The sequence below is a fragment of the Arachis stenosperma genome, chromosome 4, assembly GCF_014773155.1.
Source record: "Arachis stenosperma cultivar V10309 chromosome 4, arast.V10309.gnm1.PFL2, whole genome shotgun sequence".
Taxonomy (NCBI): Eukaryota; Viridiplantae; Streptophyta; class Magnoliopsida; order Fabales; family Fabaceae; genus Arachis; species Arachis stenosperma.
In genome coordinates this window covers 146,998,826-147,020,113 of record NC_080380.1, presented here as the reverse complement: position 1 = coordinate 147,020,113, position 21,288 = coordinate 146,998,826, and the positions used below count along the sequence as shown (strand labels likewise).

The 21,288-nt window shown below is 33.6% G+C and overlaps 1 protein-coding gene across 1 annotated transcript; it reads right to left on the bottom strand.

Moving 5' to 3' along the window:
- Nucleotides 1–9,071: 9,071 nt before the first annotated feature.
- LOC130973329 (uncharacterized) lies at nt 9,072–13,217 on the bottom strand. The gene is made up of 6 exons (XM_057897807.1): nt 12,696–13,217; nt 12,329–12,365; nt 11,427–11,663; nt 11,289–11,336; nt 9,664–10,106; nt 9,072–9,566 (listed from the first exon to the last, which is right to left on the bottom strand). Exons 1-6 carry the CDS (start codon nt 12,995–12,997, stop codon nt 9,494–9,496), a joined length of 1,140 nt encoding a protein of 379 aa, XP_057753790.1. The 5' UTR covers nt 12,998–13,217; the 3' UTR covers nt 9,072–9,493.
- Between the last annotated feature and the right edge of the window lie 8,071 nt (nt 13,218–21,288).

Here is a 21,288-nt window from a genome sequence, read left to right as displayed (position 1 = left end):
CAATTTCATTAAATCAAGAATAAACCACATTCAATAAGCAATGAAAATCTTTAGCCTAAAACACAAATATTATAATATATATATATATATATATATATATATATATATATATATATATATATATATATATATATATAAAGTTGCAAACTACTTACGATGTATAATAACATCTCACAAAAGTAACACCTATATGCCATTACATACTATCCCCTAGTAACTAAACAAAACAGATAATCTAAAGTATTCAAGTATTAGAATTCCGAAATGCTTAACTAATACTATCCAAAATACTTAACTAATATTATGCATAGTTTGCTTTCAGAGTTACAAAATACTATCCTAAATATTAGCCATAACTATCTAGTCTTCATTTTTTTCGTGGAGTTTTGAAAGGTGGTGCATTAGTTTCAAATTCCTTAAAGTTTGGTGGTGCTCCGAAGTTTGGTCCCTTAATTTCTTATTCGAGTCCTAGTGTTGAGATGAATTGGAACATCCTAACTATTGTGCCAGCATTAGTTACCGCCTATGTCTCGAAAGAAATTTCAATAGACTTAATTGATCTTGTAGCCATCCTTGGTTGGGTTAATGGGGCTTGGTTTGTGGGCACATTGGGTGGAAGTAACTGGCCAAAAACTTGAGGTGTCGATGGCTTACGAATTGGCCACTTCTTCCCAAATGGAGCAGAAATCTATGGATCGTTGATTATATTTTTCAAGACATGGTTGCTTATAGTGGTGGTTGGGCCTGGGACAGTTAGGTTAGGTATGGCTGTGTTTGGTGTCTATGATCCATTGCCATTTTCACTACTTTGTCCATTGATATTGTGAGCCTATTTTTTTGACGAAAAATAATGTGAATTAGAATTTGAACATAACAGTAAAAACTTAGTCACAATATTATGTTTTTTATTACTATTATCTCATTCGTAGGAATAGATTAGGATACTGAAAATTTTTCTCCTGTTTGCTGAAGCATCATTGGAGTAACATTTCTTGGTAATTTCTTTTTATGGTTCCTTACTTTGGCCTATAATTTTTGCACAATGTTAGGTATCCTATTTTAATTCACATCATAATTTAATAACATAAATTAGCCATGAACTAACCACAGAATTTAGAACTGCAGACGGAGCAGCACCAGATTTAGGTGCAATATTAGCTGGGTTATCACCCTGTAAACAATAATAAGACATTTAGGAGACATATAAACCCTCATTAAACCATATCTAAGATACATAAACTCCTCATTAAACCATTTGCAAGACATATAAATCTCTTCAATAGTCACATTATAAGACATTTAAATCATTGTAAATCCTAATACTAGCCTAATTATTGTACCTTTGATTGTCTTGCCTTTTTCTTCTTTGGTTGCCAATTGGGATTCCTTGGAGTTCCTTTACATGTCTTATAATAGTGATCTTTTTATCCGTACTTGCTACATGTCACTTCGAAGGCCTTCTTCACATTGTTCCCTGTTAGTTGGCTCTCAGACACAGGATCAACAGTTTTTCTCTTCCTAGGACGATTAGGGGGTCTGTTAATGGCAAATGTCACTGGTCTAAGAGCATCTGATGTCTCCCAAAATTCTTCACTATTTACATGTTGAATTGTTATACCATAAGTGGTACGCATGGCATCCATGGTAAGCCATTCATGCACAAAATCTTCAGGTTTCAAGTTAAGCTTCCGCAGCCTTGAGATTGCAGCAATTGCATGTTTACAAGGCATGCCTGCAACAAATTATCTTATTACAAGTGTACATAATAGAAACTACAAATTACTATTACTAGAGAATTACCAATAAACTGCCATAAATTACAAGTGCATGTCTTTGCTTTAGATTCACTCCAAGCTTGCTTTGACGTCTTTGAACCTCAAAGATAACTCTTTCATCGGCTCCAGTCCACTCAGCTGTCCACTTAGTACTTTCGGGCTTAATGAATTCATCCAATCTTTGTTGTTGCACAGGAGCCAATTTTTCATGATAATTACTTAACCTCTTCTTATACCCAGCCATTTTTCTTATTATATAACACCTCAAATTCTCACACATTGTCAAAATCAGCTTGCTCATATACTCCACAATCTTAGCATTCCAAACCTCACACATATTGTTAGTGATGTTATCAACCTTCGGATAGTGAGAGAATTGGCTTTTAGTCCATGCAGATTCACGAAATTTGGATAGATACTCCCAAGCTCACTGGTTCACCGATTTCAACTTGTCTATATTCGCAAGAAACTCTGGAGTTGTTGTATTCCTTGCACATTGCCACACTAAACCCTTGGATACAGTGACGGACCCAGAAAATTTATGTTGAGGGGGCAAAAATAATACACATTGTTATCAAAAAATATATTAATTTAAATTTAAAAAGAGCTCTTTTACAAAAACATCATTACTCGCACCATCAGATTTCATAAGATAACAATAGAGACAAAAAACAACATCTTTTGAAATACTATATTCCAACCAATTGTCAAATTCATCAAACCAATCAGCATTAAATTTATGGAAAAAAGTCCCAAAATATGTTTATAAAAAATTATGTTCTCTTGGTTGACAAGGATCTTTTTGCAAATAAGCTCATCTACCTTCATCTCTATCATTTAGATCATAATTTAAAATTTTGGGTCGTTATACAGGATCAGCTACAAGGCTTTTTACATTGAATTATAAAAACTTCTTTTTATTAGAAGAGACTAATAAAATAACTTCAGATTCTAGTGGTAGCTTTTTTTTTGAAATATTTTTTCATTATTATTTCTAAAAATAACAAATATATATTCTAAATTAGTAAATTGATCAATTTACTTTAGAAATTTATATGCAACATAATTACACATAATAGAATAGAATGAAAGATAAACAAATAAATAATAAGGATTACTAAATCAAAAATAAAATAAAATATATAAATTCACGAAGAGAATAAAAAAATAGATCAATACCTAAATTATAATTGTTTGAATTAAAATTTGCAATCAGAAATATGAAAAAGAGAAACAATAAAATTAAAAAAAATATAAAATCATAGAGAGCTCTATAAAACAAAATAGAGAATTTAAATTTTATCTTTTGATGAAGACAAGATGACCACTAGATAAAGAATAGAAAAAGAAGGTTGAAAATATGAAATTAAGAAGAATGTTTAAGAGAATAAATGAGTGACGGTTGAGATTTGAGACTGGGAGAAGACTAAATTTAATTAGGTTAACTAATAATCAAAATAATAAAAAGATAAAATGGATTTAAGATTTTAAATAATTGGACTTAGTTTATTCGTAGTGGAGTTATTTAAAATTTAAAATGGGACATATTATATATGTATATTTTTTTTGTTTAAAAAAAATAAAATGAGAGTGGGGGCAAGTGCCCCCCAATGGTTCCATGTAGGTCCGTGCCTGCTTGGATAGTTTGTCTTTTCATTGCTTAACAAAATTTTTTCAAAAACACGGGTCTTATAGTGCGCCCGTGGCATAACTTCTTGAAGAGAAACCTCCAATACCTTCCACACAATAGGCACACAATCATTGGATTAATAATTTAGATTAGGTATCAAATAAAACAACACATAAAATAAAATTCAGTGTCAACAAAAGTAACTATCACATAAATAATTAACATGCCTTCTGTTGATCACAAATTAAATTCCAGCCAAATTCAGTGCATGAGCCTAGGTCCTCCTGCAGGAGAGTTAGAAACCACCTTCACGTTTCAGTACATTTACTGTCAACCACAACATAAGCAATTACGAAGAAGTGGTTGTTAGCATCTTAAGCCACGACTAAAAGGAGGTGGTTACCAAAATAACTCTTTAAGTGATAGCCATCTAGTCCAATTAAAGGACGACATCCTGCCTTGAATCCACGCTTGCATGCATCCAATGATATGTATAGCTTGTCAAACACAGGTAGTGATTCAGGTTGGGGGATGACATCCACTATAGTTGTTGACCTTGGATTACTCCTATGAAGCTCACACAAGTAATCTCTAACCTTCTCAAATTACTCTTTTTCATTTTCTACAACCTCCTCTCTAGCTGCCTTTAAAGCTTTGCTGATCATTTTATAGTGGATATGGACATTATAGTTCTCTTTCATGTGCTTTAAAGCATCCTTAGGTAATAGTTGTGACTATGTGACCAACCTCTTCACTAGCTTGTTTGTAACCCATGATCTACTTGCCATGTTGTTTGTAAGATTTCTACCACAAGTGTGCTCCTTAACATATGTTTTGACTTGAAAACACAGTTCTCGACTGTTCCAGGAAGTTAGGATTAGCCAAGGACAGCCCTCTTCCGCACACTTTGTTCTCACTCTATGCTTTTCATTTTTTATATACTCTAACTCTTTTCCTTAAAAAACAAATATGTCCTTTAATGCTTGCTTGAATTGTGCCATAGTGTCAAACATTTTTCCAACTTCGAAATTCACCTTACATAACTAGTGTCATCATCAAATTCATAAAATTTAGGCTTTCTGCCTTCATCATCAGAAGAAATTAGAGAGTTTAATTCTTCTGACTCATACTGATATGGCTTGTCAATATCAAAATCTACCTCCTCCACAATGGGTTCATCATTAGCCCCCTACTCTATGCACTTCATTTAGGCTTTCATCTTCACCCATAGTGTCATTACAATTTGGACCCTTGTCTCCAGCATGTTGCCCTTGCCTTGGCCCATTCACGGCCTCATCCCTATCCAAGATATGCCTTTTTATCCTCCCCCATATCTCTTATTTTTTGTCTTCTTGGTTTAAGAGATAGGCCATCATCATCATTAACTCTTACCTTCATAGGTGTCATAGTATTCTTCTTAGGTGTTGCTCTCATCTTTTTAGGTGTCATTGTCTTATTTTTGGGTGTGTCCTTCTTACTCTTATTCCTGGGCCTGTTCCTTGACCTTAACTCCTCACTACTACTGTTGCTTAGTGTCTCATAACCAAGTAGGGGAGGCTTACAAACCTCATCTTCAGCGCTCTCATAGCCATCATCAGTGGAGGAATCACTCAACTCTACAGGAACATCTCCTGCTTCATTCACAATTGGCTAGTTCACAGGATGATCAAAATATACATGCAACTCATCAGTTTTCAAATTTGCCATCTTGTTATCACACATCTGGTTAATTTCTTTGTCACCTTTCAAAATGTGGAGGTCAGCCTCTAGGTAAGGGGCAGTGGGGTCTTGCCAATACATAGTCTTGTACTATATATATCGAAAACCTTTGAACATCTCCTCTAAATCCTTAAAATTAACAAAGTCAATGTCCAACTTGGGGAATCTCTCCACCTTACCATCAAGGTAGTAGAGCATTCCATTTTTGTCTCTTTCAAACTACCCCTCATGGTGAAATACTGGTATAATCTCAACAGACATTTGCAATATATAAACTTTACTCAGTAAGCCACAAATAAATTATAATTAACAGACATTAATATACCCAAAACAGATAAAAAAGCTTTACTTGAAGTAATAATCCAGCCCTGGTGAAAGTGACTGTTCTTCACAAATGTAAAACAATACATATATCATACTTTATAGTGGTCCATGGAAAGAATACTTGCTTTAAATAAACAAATGAAGGACCACAATGATGTAGTTTACAAACGGTTGAAGAAACTAACCTCCAAGAACGGAAGTGCGGCTCTGTCAACAATACGTCACCACCTCCATCAGCAAACGCCACGTTACTGCGTAGTTACCTCGTCATCGTCAGCTCTCCTTTGTCGTCGTTTCTGGCAAAAAGTCTGACAATCTCTAGGGTTTACGATAATTCTATGTGTGAGATGAGGGCAAAGAGTGAAAGTGTGTGATATGTCAGGGAGAGAATGAGGAATGTATGTTAGAATCTGATTCCATCGTGCATCAAAACTGCAACATTTTTTATGATTGTACAAGGACCTAGTTGTCTCATCAAATCGTTTGAATCCACGTCAGAGAGTTATCGTTACACGTAGAATTTCTCGGTTACATTTTACGGAAGAACTATTACAGGGTCCTTTCGATCACACAAAGAGAATGGATAAGGATCACCTTGTTATTTTTTAATGGTCAAGGAGAAATGGTTAGGGACCGGAGAGGGGTTTTACTCCTTTTTAGGGTATCTCTCAGTCTGAGAGCCAAAGGACGAACTCTATTTAAGTGTTTGCTGTTGGCTAATGGCTTGCTACATGCACAAAGTAGAATTTAAATTTTCGACATTTATTTAAACGAACTAGTAAACTAACTACCAAACCAATTGATAGCTGATTTTGATTAAAAAAATTGGATTAAAAAATGATTTTAATAATTAAGTTTAGTTTATAAATTGTATTTTTGTGCGAGTCACTTTGAGCAAAAGAATCGATTGGATCAAGCAAGTAGCCCAAACCAGTGCAAAAACAATCATTGGGCATAAAGTGGTAAGCTGACTTTTAAGAGGAGTTTTAGTTTTTTCTAATCATTATCATTGACAGTTACTAGACCCCAAAAACATAAAAAAGACACACACATTATCATTAATACTCCAACTTCTTCTTGTTCGTTTTGCCTCTTTATCAATGATAATACGAGTTAAATTTCAATTTGATCCCTGAAATTTAGCCCGATACTCAGAATGACCCTCACAATTTCGTTGGCCCCAATTAGAACCCCAAATTTGCAATTGTGGCTCCAACTTGTCCCTGCCATCATCTCCGTCACCAAAATGCTAATTTGATGCAATTGCATGACACGGTGGACACTACTTAAACGACGGCGCATTGGTTTTGTGCCGAAGTCCTTTGAAAACCACACCGTTTCAGTTTTTTGTGGGTTAAAACTTTCTTTCTTTCCACTATGACAATCATAAGTTGCCAAACATCAAGAAAACCCTTACACTACGTGGTTTCCAAAGGTTTTGCGTGCGAAACTAATGCGCCGTCGTTTAATTAGTGTCCAACATGTCATGCAATTGCGCTAGATCAGCATTCCGGTGACGGAGATGATCACAGGGGCAAGCTGGAGCCACAATTGTAAATTTGGGGGTTTTAATTGGGGCCAACAAAATTGTGGGGGTCATTCTGAGCATCAGGCCAAATTTCAGGAGCCAAATTGAGATTTAACTCATGATAATACTAATATAGAAACAACAATTTGTGCACGGCAAGGTTTAGTTTAGTGGCAAGTGGCAACTATGTTTGCGTTGCTAAAAGGTGCACCGAATTTAAATACTAGCCATAATTAGAAAGTTGATATATGGAACTCATGGAGAAGGGAAGGAGAGTAATAGAGTATGTGTCATGTGTGTGTAAGGGTGTAACTTACCGAAAAAAAAAAAAGAAGAAACAACAATTTGTTAAGACGTACTTTTATATATTGCTTTCTATAAATTGTTGATCGAAGCACTCTCTTCCTTTGCATGGTTTTCCAAGGCAATAACTTCATTATATATGTTATAGGTTGGTTCATATATGCTCCTTATGCATTTGTTTTTTGGTCCAATTCTCAATTAACTAGAAAGTTTATGGGATCCCTGTAGAGAAATAAAAAAGGTATTTGTACTCATTTTATATGAAATACTGTGTTCAATCATAATCCATGAGAATACACAATATTGTGTATTTGTATTGAATATTATTGAATGAAATTCAAACAAGGTCCAACCATAGAAGGACCAAAGTTATGGTGCATGAGGGCATAGGCCCCTAAGGTGCACATGGATCAGGTGAAGTCGGGTTTGATGTGATCCAGACTCGACTCGAAATATATACCAGGTCTACTTATTAGACTCGAACCCGACCCTAAACCTAATGAAACAAACACACTTTCGGGCCACAATTATACCGGGTGAAAACCGAGCCGTTAACATTACATTACGTTAATACCTTCTTATAAGCTAGCATGTAAAAATATCTAAATTTCCAAGACTCCAACCATTATTTGACATGGTAAAATTCACTTAGAAAACTATAACAAGAATTAACCCTTCTTCAAAATTAAAGCATAACCACAATCAATACTAATATTGTCTAATAACACCAAATATTTAAATCAATACAAATAACACAATATTATGTATTAGTCTAAAGTCTTATGCATTCTAAACATAAAACATTAACTTATAATCTTATAATGACTAATAACACAAAATATTAAGGTTTACAATACTTAAATTCCACATAAGAATAGTCGTTATCCATTACTATTAACACAAAATATTAATTGTGTATGATGACCGGGCCACTAGGCCGACTTCGGATGACCCGAGCTATGACCCGGACCCGACCCGAAATAATGATTGAGTCTATTTTTGAGACCCTTACCCGGCCCTAAACCCAATGAAATCACACCAAATTAGCCTCTAAAATATTTCGGGTCGGGTCTTCGGGTCGGGTCGAGCCATGTGCACCCCTATAAGCTCCCTACTAGAATTATATATTTTCTGAGTTATAATTGTTAATTGAGAAATGTTAAATGTTAATCTTGGAATCATATATACCATCATTGTTAAATACTTAAATGTTCTCGAGTAATTTATCCCCAAAACAATGGTTATCAAGTAAAAACAAGTAATATTTAGTATTATATTTGTTCTCATCTATTGTTTTCTTCATTTGAAGTTAATAGTTAAAGACCGTTAGATGATAATTTAGTTAAATATATTAAATTGTTTAACAATTCTCAACTATTAACTTCACATAAAAACAATTACATGTAAATCTTCACCTTAAATTCCCTCTTTATTCCTTTTTTCAGATAAAAACTATACATTAAATTTTAGATCACAAACAATTGCAAGCCATTTTATTTTGTTTTATTTTTCATAAAATGTACAAGAATTAATGTTGGGTGAATACAACATTAAGATTAGCCTTTGCACTTTGCACGTTAATATATTTTGTTCAAGGTTATCTTGTTAGCATCGTTTAAACAAAAAATGAACATATAACCGAAAAAAAAGACAGAAAATGAACAGAGTCACAATTGATAAATTGCTATACAATTAGCTATAAGTTATATTGACACCTATCAGCTAACAAGCTCATAGAAAATACTACTATATTAAACAATACTTTTGGATACACAGAAAATGATTGCGTGAAGCGTTGTTTTCAGATTTCAATGTGTTTTACATGAGGAAAAATGTTGATATAACTCTGATTATATGCAAAAGCCGAACAAGCAAATATTATTTAAAAAAATTACACTTTTGTACGAGGGAAGCGTTGTTCTATATAGCTTCATCATTCATCAACACCAAAGAATACAATTCCCTACGTTTAGGTCCATGGTAGAAAGCCAAAAACAGAGGTGTTAGATTATGAACTAGAAGGAAGACTTAGTGGCACAATATCTACTTGGCTAAGTTACCTTTTTTTTTTTCCTTTTCTTTTCTGATCTATTTCATTAGAAAAATAAATTGGACATTATGGAACATTTTCCCATCACCAATACATACCCTTCAACCAATAAAATAATTAATGAGAAAATTACAACCTCAATGTGTAAGCTTTATCACCATCTTTTATGCATGAGTTGCCGTGGGCCTGAAACAATCAATATTGCACAATCCAACTGATCTCACCATCTCTCCGAAACTGCAAACCATAACTCAGAGAAAACAGTGTCAAAAACAGAATAACGGCAAAGAAAATGACTTCGCAACATTGAATATAAACATAATTCAAAACTCACCGGTCAATGCTATTCCTAGCTTTCTCAGGCAACTCGGCTCCATTACACGGCCTATCAGGACGGTCTACACTCTTTCTTGATTTATCTCTCTTATCTGCAGTTCTTGACCTCTCTTTATGGTCTGTGCTTGCCCTAGGCTTTTCTTTGAAGTCAACACTGCGTCTAGAATTCTCTCTTTGATCCATGCTGGATCTAGGTTTCTCCCTAAAATCTGTGCTGGTCCGAGGTTTATCTAGTTGATCCGATATAGATCCCAATCCAGAGTTTTGTCGCGATGACTTCTCAATAGCTGCAATGAATTTCTTGAGATGCTTTATGTATTGAGGGTAAAGTTCCAGGTCACAATGGTTTCCTCCCTTAACCCACAAGGGTTCATATTTTTGTTTACAATGTTCCCAAAGTTGCTTCCCATGGGAGCAATCCACTACATCATCAGCAGTTCCCTGAAAGATAAACAGTACATCTTAATATATATACATTCTTGAAACACTGATAGCGTTATCCAAATAGTAGAGACATTTAAAAACAGCTGACCAATGACACGAGTGTTCTAATTCATTACTACATTAATTCTATATTGACAAAGTCATTTTCACTTCAGATACATTAAGAAAATTTTCATGACTTATTAATAAGGAATGGAAGGAAAAACATGTTTTACTGGTACCAAACTTGCCCAGGTTGGCTACAAGTACATTCCAAAATGTGCATCTACGTGCCAATGTGTAATAGAACCTCAACTAAGCATATTACCATGTTGATGGGACATTAATAGGGTAGGAATCAATTAGGGTAGTATATTTTGAAACAAAGAATATGGCAGGCAAGCAGGAATCTGATTCTGTTGGTGATGAGATAAGAAGGAGAATTAGGAAGGAAAAATAAGAAGGTTTTAGGTGAGGATTAGGAACGGAGGAAAGCGATGAAAGCAGATTTTCCCCTGGAGATTGATTATGCAATACTGCAGTGATTTTGTCATTTTCCATTTATGTTACAAGTATCAGTCATTAGTATTTTGTACTAAGTACTAAACCGATGGACTGATACAGATAACACATTGATATGAGCACTATTCAGCAGCAGAAATAACTTAGATTTCTTAAATTATAATAGTGTTCCACTTTCAAGTCCTATCAAAGAAATATAGCACAACTGCCGTAACTACATTAATAATGATTGAGAAATATTAATACAAAGCTCAAATGGAGTAATGGACATCCACAACATGGTAAATGAACTTTGTAATCAGCATGGCTACCAGGAATATATTAACGAACAAAGCCATACAGCTGGATTTGGTTCAAGCAATTGATTATCAAAAAAGATGAAAGTATGTACAAAAAAGTTACACAATTTATATTAGTTTTAATCAGAGAGGGCCCACAACTCATATTGCAAAAGAAAAGAATCTCATAAAGTTTGTTAGTCGAAAAGGGGAGGGCCTACAACTTAGATAGCAGAAGGAAAGATTCTCATAAAGCATGAGTCACCAAAAGAAGGTTAAACGTAAAGATCAATATTACCATTTGAAAAATTACTACATAATAGTAAGTTCATGTGTACAATATAACAATGCAACACAACAACACAACTAAATTTTTAATTAGGAAAACAAGTATACTCACATGAATGACCAAAACTGGACAATTTACCAAGGGAATTTTGTCAATGTTCTGCACCAAACATCCAAACATCATTAAAACTAAGTTGCAAACTTGATTGAACATTGTGAATAATCAATTCAGCATTGATAGAGATAAAACCTTATAAATGTCAAACCAGTATGTCCGCTTCACAGGATACATGACTCGAAGGCCAGATAATATTGGACTGTGGAGAATAACAGCCCTAAGGTTTGGTAGACGGGTAGCCAAATCGGTGGTAGGTCCGCTACCAACAGATTGCCCATACAGGATAATATCTTCCTCTTTTGCTCCATAGTTCTCAATCAGGCACTTATAAGCAGCTTCTATATCTGCATAAGTGTTCTGCTCACTGGGCTGTCCAGAAAATAGCACATTGTTGAACTGACTCTCCCATTCACATAAAACAAATATCAAGCTATTATACTACACATAATGATCACTGATTAATCCACCTGTTTCTTTTTTCCATTGTTATTACTTTCAACTTCGGAAATATATATATATATACATAATGTCCAATAATCCATCAAGTTAGGATTGTAAGAAGGAATCCTCTTTTTCTTTCTTCTATAATTTAATAATTTTGGTTTCTAAATAGAGGATGCTTATGAAAAAAAAGAGCCGGGGGGGTTGGGGGGGGGGGGGGGGAGGAATCACTCTGTAATTTTCCCATTATTTCTTCCTTTAAGAAAAGTAAACTAAAAAAAAGAGGGTAACGTAAAATAAAAGTAAATAATTTCTCCATCCAATTTAGCTAACATATTTGAAATTCCAGTCAACTAAGAGGAAGTACTTCGAGCCTCAAGGGTCAAAATTTCCAAATACACAATAACCTCACGTCATTAAATAGAATGGTTAATTAAAACCAAGTCAATCCCAAAAATAGAAAAAATACATCCAGCTAAGATATAAACAAGGAGCTAATCCAACAAAAAAACAACAACATAAATAATAATAATATTATTAATATTATAATAACAACAACATCAACAACAACGACAGCAACAATAACAGCATACCTTCCCAGATGACTGGCCATATCCAGAATAATCATAACTACAACCACAAAAAGGAAAAGAAAAAACAAATCATGAATTGGCCATAATAATAATAATAATTCCAATTCAAGCAACAAGCATTCAATTCGCATCACATCACATCAAATAAGCACACTACATCAAACAACTTCACATGGCAAGCAGAAACATAAAAATGAAACTTTTTTTAAAAAATCAAACAAAAATCCAAAACAATTTCATAAACAACCACAACAATAACAACAACAATAATTCAAATTCCCATCACATCACGAATTCACGATGCATAATAATTGGAGGATCACGTGAAGGGCACGTGGAGGAAGAGAAGAGAAGAGCATACACATACCCCAAGAGGTTAACCCGGAGGTGGAGGCTGAGCTCGCAAAAGAGGTCGTACATCTGGCCGAGATCGGCGGCGTTGCCGTGAGAGTAAAGGAGCGTAAGTGCGGCGGAAGGGTTCCTTATGTAAACGGCGACGATGCTGTTCCCTCTCCGCGTCATGAGCTTCAAAACATCGACGTTTTCCCTGGCCGACACCCCGCTCATCGTCGCCTTGCCCGTCGACTCCTCCACCACCACCTCATACGACGGCGGATTCGGCGGAAAGAACGCGAACTTGGCCGCCATCGATGACGTGACCGCCCCCATTTACGAAAGTAGGTAGCTAATTACAGTGAAGCGCTTTGGTGCGTGATGATTGTGATGTGATGTTATGTTATGTTAGATTTGTTAGGGTTTGGCGAATTTGGGAATTTGATAGTATTTGAAATTTGGATATCTGAGGTTTGGTGTGAGTGTGTGTTGGGGCCAACTGTGAAGAGAGTTAGGAGCGGCGTGGAAAAGGAGGCAGCACGTGTGTGAGAGAGAGAGAGAGAGAGTGGTGGTGATCATGGCTCTCAAGTGAGAGTTTTTGGAAGATACTTACCTTGCTTATTGGTTGACACGTGTCCCTATAGGGGTTGTTTTGGACCTTTTTCTTTTGCTGATCTCAAATTTCAATGTTGTGGATTAGTCAATTTCATCAACATCCATCATTCTATTCATAATTTGATCCCTATACCAATCAAATGGTATAGTTTTTTATATTCACCTCTAAAAAATCGTAGATTCGAATTTTTTTATTTTTGATAAAAAAAAGGTAAATTGATACAAATAAATGAAAGTTTGTATTTTTTTTGAAAAGATTAATTATTTTGTGTTTTTATAGTAAAAATTTAATATATAATATCATGACAATTAAAATAATTATTTTTTATATTAATTATATAAATATTTATTTAAAAAAATAAATATAATTATATAATTATATAAAATATTTTACATTATTAATATATTAAAATTAAATTTTTTTTGTTAAGGGTGTTATAAATGAAAAATTTAATAAAAATGCAAAATAAATATTGTTTACACATTTAATATATTGAAAAAAATAACATTTTAGTCTGAGGTTTTTCTCTTTTATACTTTTATTAAATAATGTTTTTATGAAAATATTTAGCTCAATCTAATAAATATTTATTCATTAAATGCTAATATTGTTTTTATGAGGATTTTTTTTGAAAAAAATCAATAATTTTCTATTTTTTATCTTACTTTTAGAGTTTGTTTGAATGAGTTTTTAAAAAAAGATTTTTTTCGAATTATCTTTTTCTAAAAGATCTTATGAAAAAGTAAAAGTAATTTTATGTTTGAATTTTTCATATAAAAAGATCCTTTTATTTATCAATTATGTTTGGATATAACAATATAAAAATACTTTTTTTTGTTTATTACGTAAAAAATATTTTATTTTATTTTTCTAATACTTTTATTTTTACTATTAAAAATTTTTCAAACACACTAAAAAAATAAAAAAAGATCTTTTTTATTAAATTTTTTTTTTATCATGGCGCCCAAACAAACACTTACTCCGGCTAAATTTTTAATTGTTGTTGATCTACTATTTAATTAATTGATCATTTGTTAAAAAAATCACTTTTCTAACCAAACTATTTTTTTCTAATCAAAAGTTTCAGCAAGAAGAAAGTTTTGCTTACTCAGTTTAGGTTTAGGGTTAGCCATACTTGATAATGAAACCACTTAAAAGAGTTATAGAGGTTGATGTGATATATTTTGCTACATAAATATTTTAATTTGTTATGATAGTATTTTATAAAATAAACCAATGGTAATTACCAAAATATATATAAACTTTTTAAATTCTATTGAACCAATTTTCTATTTTTCATTAAAAATATTTGCTTTAATATTTCCCTGTATAAATAAGTATATCTAGAACACTTATATTTCAGTATTTAATATACACATATACTATTATACTAATATTTCTCATATTATTTCTTTGTACAGTTTTGTTAGCAATTCCCTTCTAAGCCGACATGACACACAATTAAGTGAACATGCTTCCCAATTATTTTATTTGTCACGTGAAATCTGCATAGTTATTATCTCCTCCAAATGCATCAAACAAAATGCAACTTGGATTAGACTGCACGAGTTATTATTAATTCATTTGTCTATTTAAATAAATATTAAAAATTTAAATTTTATTTGATATATATAACAATTCAATAAATAATAACAATAAATTTTTAATTAAAATTTAGATTCGTAATGAATTAATTTTAAATTTTTCGAATTATAAAACACTAAAGTTAAAAAAATGCATAAAACAAAGAAAACGAAGCTTCCCACTTTGAAATTTACTGAACCCTAATTTAATATTGTTAACCAGTACTTTTGTAGGACCTTTTTGGGATCCAAACTTTACATTTAAAAAAAAAAAAAACACTCTGGATAGTTGATACCACATTACTTAATCTTTTCTCAACAAAAGCAATTATTTTAGGCCAGCCTAATCAATTATTGTGGTCCATCTGATGAGTTTAAACTTTGAACATCCCCAATAAATTGCTTTAATGATATACTTTGCCCCCACTACACTGCAATGGTTACAATTACATACATGGCTGCCTAATTACCTGCCAGAATTGCTTCAAAATATGGTCCAATTTTCCAGCTTAGTACACTCTATTCTTATTTCTCATATTGAGTTTGTTGTCCCGTTTACTAAACGGGTAATTCATGCTTTAGAATGTAACTATAATTTAACTTGGTGTTTGACTTTTTTACAATTTTAGTTAGTTTCTAAAATATATATATATGTATATTTTGTAATTTTATTAAGGTTCTGAAAATTAAACCGATCAGTAAATTACTTTAGTTACTGTTTATTAGTTTATAGGTCTAATCGGTCTAATAATAGTTTAACTAAAATAATTATTTTATAATAAAATAATAAATAAAATATAAATAAATATACTAAAATAGAATTATATTCTAACACAAACTTTAAAATATATTATCCAAATTAAAAGTATTACATCACTCAAATTATTATAATCTTATCCAAGAACAAACTAAATAAATATCCAAATGTTAAATATTCAAATATTAAAGGCAAATATTAAAATTTGTTATTAATCATCAAAATCAAAAGACAAAAGCCATAGTAAAAAACCTTCAACTACTTGGTTGGATCACACATTCTTAAATAGTAATTTTTTCGTTACTCTTAAACATCTCTTTTAATTTTGTTAGGAACAATTCTTCAATTAAATAATCAAAGTACAATATAAAGAATACAAAAAATTAAGCTACACACAACATAAGAATACAAAAACAATATAAAAAATAGCAACACAACAAACAAACAGCACTATAAAAAAAATCAACAATAAAAAACAATAAGAACAAACACACCAGTGAACAAACATCAACAATCAAAACCATCAAGAACAAATAGTAATAATCAGCAACAACAATAAACACAATACTGAACAACTAAATAAAAAATACATCTTAACAACAAGAATAGTTCCATAATTGTTTTAAAATAAAATAATTTAAATTACTGATAACAGAAAAACTTAAGAAAATCATTACTCATAACAAGAACAACTCAATAATGTTCAATAATATTCATTACTCATCATCAGTAATAAAAATTAGTATGCAATTAAATCATTAATCATGAATGAACAAACTAAATTATATTGATTCAAGAAACCTAAGAAAACTCAAAACAGATATAAGCAAGAAATTAGTTATAAAAAAAACAATGAACAAAATAGAGATATAGGATTTCAAATGAGGGAGAGGAAGCTCAGATGAAAGGTTGAACAGCAGCGAAAGCTCAACCAAAACAGAGGTCGAAGCGTGACGATAACAGCAGGCTGGAGCAGAAACGAGGACTTGAAGCAAGCTTGAATAAGCGACGAAGAGGGAACACTGCGACAGAAGCAAGGCGATGATATAAAGGCAGCAGAATCTCATAACAGCCGCGGAAGAGGTTGCGACGAAGTTCAGGGAGCTAGTGCCGGCGGGACAGTGGCTGCACGACGAAGATAGGAGGTTGCGACGAAGTTCAGTATAGTGGCTTCAAAGTTCGAATGATGGCTGCGCAATGGAGGGGAAGGAAGTTGCGACGGTGGCTTTGAGGTTGTGACAACGGCTTCAAAGTTGCGACGACAGCGATAGCAAGGCAGTGGCTGGACGGAGAAGGACAAGGAGAGTGGCTAAGGCTAAGTGACGAGAGTAAAGACTGAAAAATGGCTTTGGCTGTTGCGCATTAGGAACTTAGGGTTTGTGGGTTCCAATCTGAGTCTGAACACAAACCAAACAACGTCGTCTAGATAAATTTTCAAAAAACCAGTCGAATTGTGGTTCGATTCGGCCGACCAGTTTCTAACCGATTCAACGGTCTAAAAATGATTTCTAATTTTTCTAATTTTGACATTTAACCAATTCGTTTTTTGTTTCGGTTAACAATTTGATCGGTTCAAACAGGTCGGTTCAAACCAATTTTCATAATCTCGGATCTTATTTAATCTTTTTTGAGATTATATAGAGAGATTTAATAATATAATGTTCACAACTATTTTGCTATATCCTTCTTACCTACTGTTGTGTCATTATTATATTTTGAATTAACTAAGTAAAACAGAAATTAGTTTAATTTAAAATTAATACATAAATATTTGATTTTAATTACATTTTTAGCTTTTATTAATGATTAGTACACAATATTTTATTATCATCAGTAATCACTGTTGGACCACCATTGCTATTAGACTACCTCTGATCGCCACCAGATCACTGTCAACCACCTCCTGACTTCTGTCGACCATTGTCGGACCTCTACCACCTCTTTGAATCCTTCTATTTTATATTAATATTTAGAGGTAAAACTAATTTTATATATTTTTAACACACTAAATTCTATAAAAAAAAAGTTTGAGTTTATTAGTTATAATGTTAATTTATGAAATTTACAATTCAATTCCTATTTTTTATCCATTATAAACATATAATTTAATTTTGAAATTAAATCAATTTAAATTTCATAAATACATTAAAAAAAATCAAATTATATACAGTATACACTAAAATTTAATCATCTGTATAAATATATATATATATATATATATAAATTAATATAAAATTTGTACTCAAAATAATTAAATAAAATATGTATTTATATAAAATTATATGATAACTAATTTGGTGACTAATTTTTAATGTGTATATAATATTTAAAAAAAACATTAAACATGGGTATAGACAAAATTTTTTATCATAACATGTGCCTTGATTATTAAGAGTCCCACCAGAATATGACCCTTATTACCGGAATATACTGCAGTAGTGCTTTTAATTAAAGCCTCACCCACAAAAATTTATGTTGATTTAAAACACCTAAATTCTGTGAATAACTTATTTAGTCTCATTATATGTACAGAAGTTATTAGAATTGAATTGGGTTGAGCCAATTGCATTAAAACGAATTTTCATAAAGAAACGACGAGGTCGTATCACGCATGAAACATGTTAAATTAAACTAGGTATATTTGGAATGTAGTTTATAAAACTACACTTATTATTAGATAAAGATAGATGCCATTGTTAATTTAATTTGCGGTTGAAGGTTCTAATTAATTTCTAATCAGTAAATTAAATTTTTGAAAGAACAGAAACACGTACTTTGTCAAAACTGTGTATATATGCATGTACAAGTCTTTTTTGATGGGCGTGTAATCTTTTCAGCATACTCATTAATTCGATAATTACTAATTAGTTACCATTCAACTACTACACTTCCCGAATTAACAGTTCTCTTTATTTTTTTTTCGTCTTGTCCAAATTAACATATTTTGTTGGTATTGCGTCTTGTCCAAATTAACAAGTAATACATATATGTATAGAGTAATGGGCCTTCACTAGCTAAGTCAACCCAAATCAACAGGAGAGACTTCTGAGAACTTCGGGTTCTTCTCCAAATAAAGGGAGTTAACTTTAACTTTGAATCCACCACCAGATTCTCCTTCTCACATAACACTTTCTCCTCTTGAACCATCATAATCACCCAAACCTGAAACACACAAAATTCAAATCCTTATTTTTCTTGCAACATGAACAACATCGAAGGTAAAGTCATAAAGCTTAATAAGCCTGGAGAGCTGGGATATAAAAAAGATTGCTTAAATGTAGTGGGCAAGGTAATAAGTGACAAGGAGATAAAGTTCAACACATACAAGAATGCCTTGCTGGGAATGTGGGGAAACCCTCAAGGAGTGGCAGTTATAGACATTGGATGGAAGAAGATGTTAATCAGCTTCAAAGACAGGAAGAAAGGACTGCAAATCATGCAGAATGGACCATGGAATGTCAAAGGAAATATGGTAAATCTTAGGCTATGGAGGGAGGGCGAGTCAGTTTTTGAAGTTGACCATGATTACATGGAATTCTGGGTTCAGGTGCATGGCATTCCACATAACTTCATGGAGAAAGAAACAGGTATTCTCATCGGAGAGATGTTAGGAGTTTTAGCAGAAGTGGAAGAACCGAAGACAGATGGAGTCTTGAGGAGAGCTTATCTGAGAATCAGGGTGAGCATTGACATTACTAAGGCTTTACCTACAGGATTCTGGTTAGAAAGAGATAACATGCCACCGTTGTGGGTTTACTTCAAGTATGAGAGACTGTCGGACAGCTATTGCTTCAACTGCGGCATACTTGGGCATGAGAAGAAAACATGCAAGAATCCGACAACCATGGCATGCTGGGATCCAACCAAGAAGAAATATGCTCCGGGACTGGGAGTAAGCCAGAGTCGAACAGGTCCAATCATGGGAGGAAGCACCTCAGAACAAGGAGGATGGAGGCAGAATGGGGAAGAAAAGGCGCGTGAGCAAAGGAACCCTGAGAGAGAGAGTAGCGAAGAAAGAAGCTCTGAGGAGAGTAGGTTTATGACACAGAGAGTCTCACAGCAGAAAATCCGGGAGGAAAGCGTATGGGAAAATCAAATGAGGAGAGAGGAAGAAATGGCAGACGCAGAAGAGCAGGTAGAAGAAGCTCCTAGAATCCCTGATTTGCAGGAGGAGGGAGATATGCAACCAGACCTAGGTGCTGCCTATAAAATAAACAACCTAATTAAAGAAATAAGGGAGAGGAAGAATGAATGGGCCAACATCCAAAAGGCCCAGAAGGAAGAAAGGAGGAAAGAAGCCAAGGAAACAGATGCAAATGAATATACAGGGGAAATTGGGCCTAAAACAAGGGCCTTATACCAGCAAGCAAGGAAAGGTGATGGAATTGGGCTGAATACAACTGAAGGGGAAGAAGTGAACAGCTATAAGATAGGAGAATGGCATATGGGCCAGGGAAACAAAGAAAAAGAAACCATTGGCCAAGAATTAAAAAGGCTTATGCTAGCAGGAAAGTGGACCAAACAAGCGTGTGAAACCAACAGAGAGGAAGCAGAGAAGAATGCATTAAGAAGTCCAGCTGAGGAAACACAGAATGCAAAACAAAAAGAAGTGGATCAACAAGTCAAGCCAGGGGAGAACATCTATTATGTTGAGCTAGCAAGTGATGAAGATGAAGAGAAAGGAGAGGAAGCACAGACAGATTGGGAAACAGCACTAGCAAAAAAGTTGAAGCTCAAGCTGAATTTGAAGAGGAAACGAGAAAATGAGAAGATTCCAATGCTAACTTATAGGGAGGAGCAGGAGGATCAAGAAGACAGAGAACCCAAGAAGACAAAAAACAACTTCAACACCAAGGCTACAGGGGAGTATCAATTAGTCAAACATGGTTCTGACCAGATTATAGGAACACAAATGGCTGAGGAGGCGGGCCTAAGCATGCCCCAACCTCAGCCATGAGTATCATTAGCTGGAACTGTCGGGGAATAGCGGCTGCCCCGACAGTCTCTGAGTTACTTAATCTGTGTAAAAAAGTAAAGCCGCATATAGTGTTTTTAATGGAAACTAGAGCCAATCAAGAAAGAATGAATAGGATAAGAAGAAGGCTGAATTTTGATAAGTTATTTTGCGTAGAACCCCGGGGCTTGTCCGGTGGGCTATGTTTGTTATGGAAGTCTAATACTAATATCAATGTTTATGAGTGGTGTGATAACTATATTAAAGCTAGTATTAACATCAATAATGGCATGAATTGGCAGGGAGTATTTGTGTATGGAAATCCAGTTTTCAAGAAGCGAAGAAGACTATGGCAGGAGTTAACGGTTAATAATGGGAGCAGGGAAGAACCTCAAGCGTTTTTGGGGGACTTTAATGATATTCTAAATCAAGATGAAAAGGTAGGTCTCCATCCACAACCAAGAATTTATTTGAATACTTTTAAAAGGTTTGTAGATGAGAATCTTTTAATGGATATTGATCTTAAAGGGAGTAGGTACACTTGGTATAGTAACCCAAGAAATAACTTTGTCACTAGGGAAAGGCTAGATAGGGTGTTAGTGAATTGGAAATGGTTGAATATACATCAGAATGCTACTCTAAAAGCCGCTCCGGCCATAAGTTCGGACCACTGCGCCCTTATTTTGGAAACACAACCGAGAGATTGGATAAAAAAAG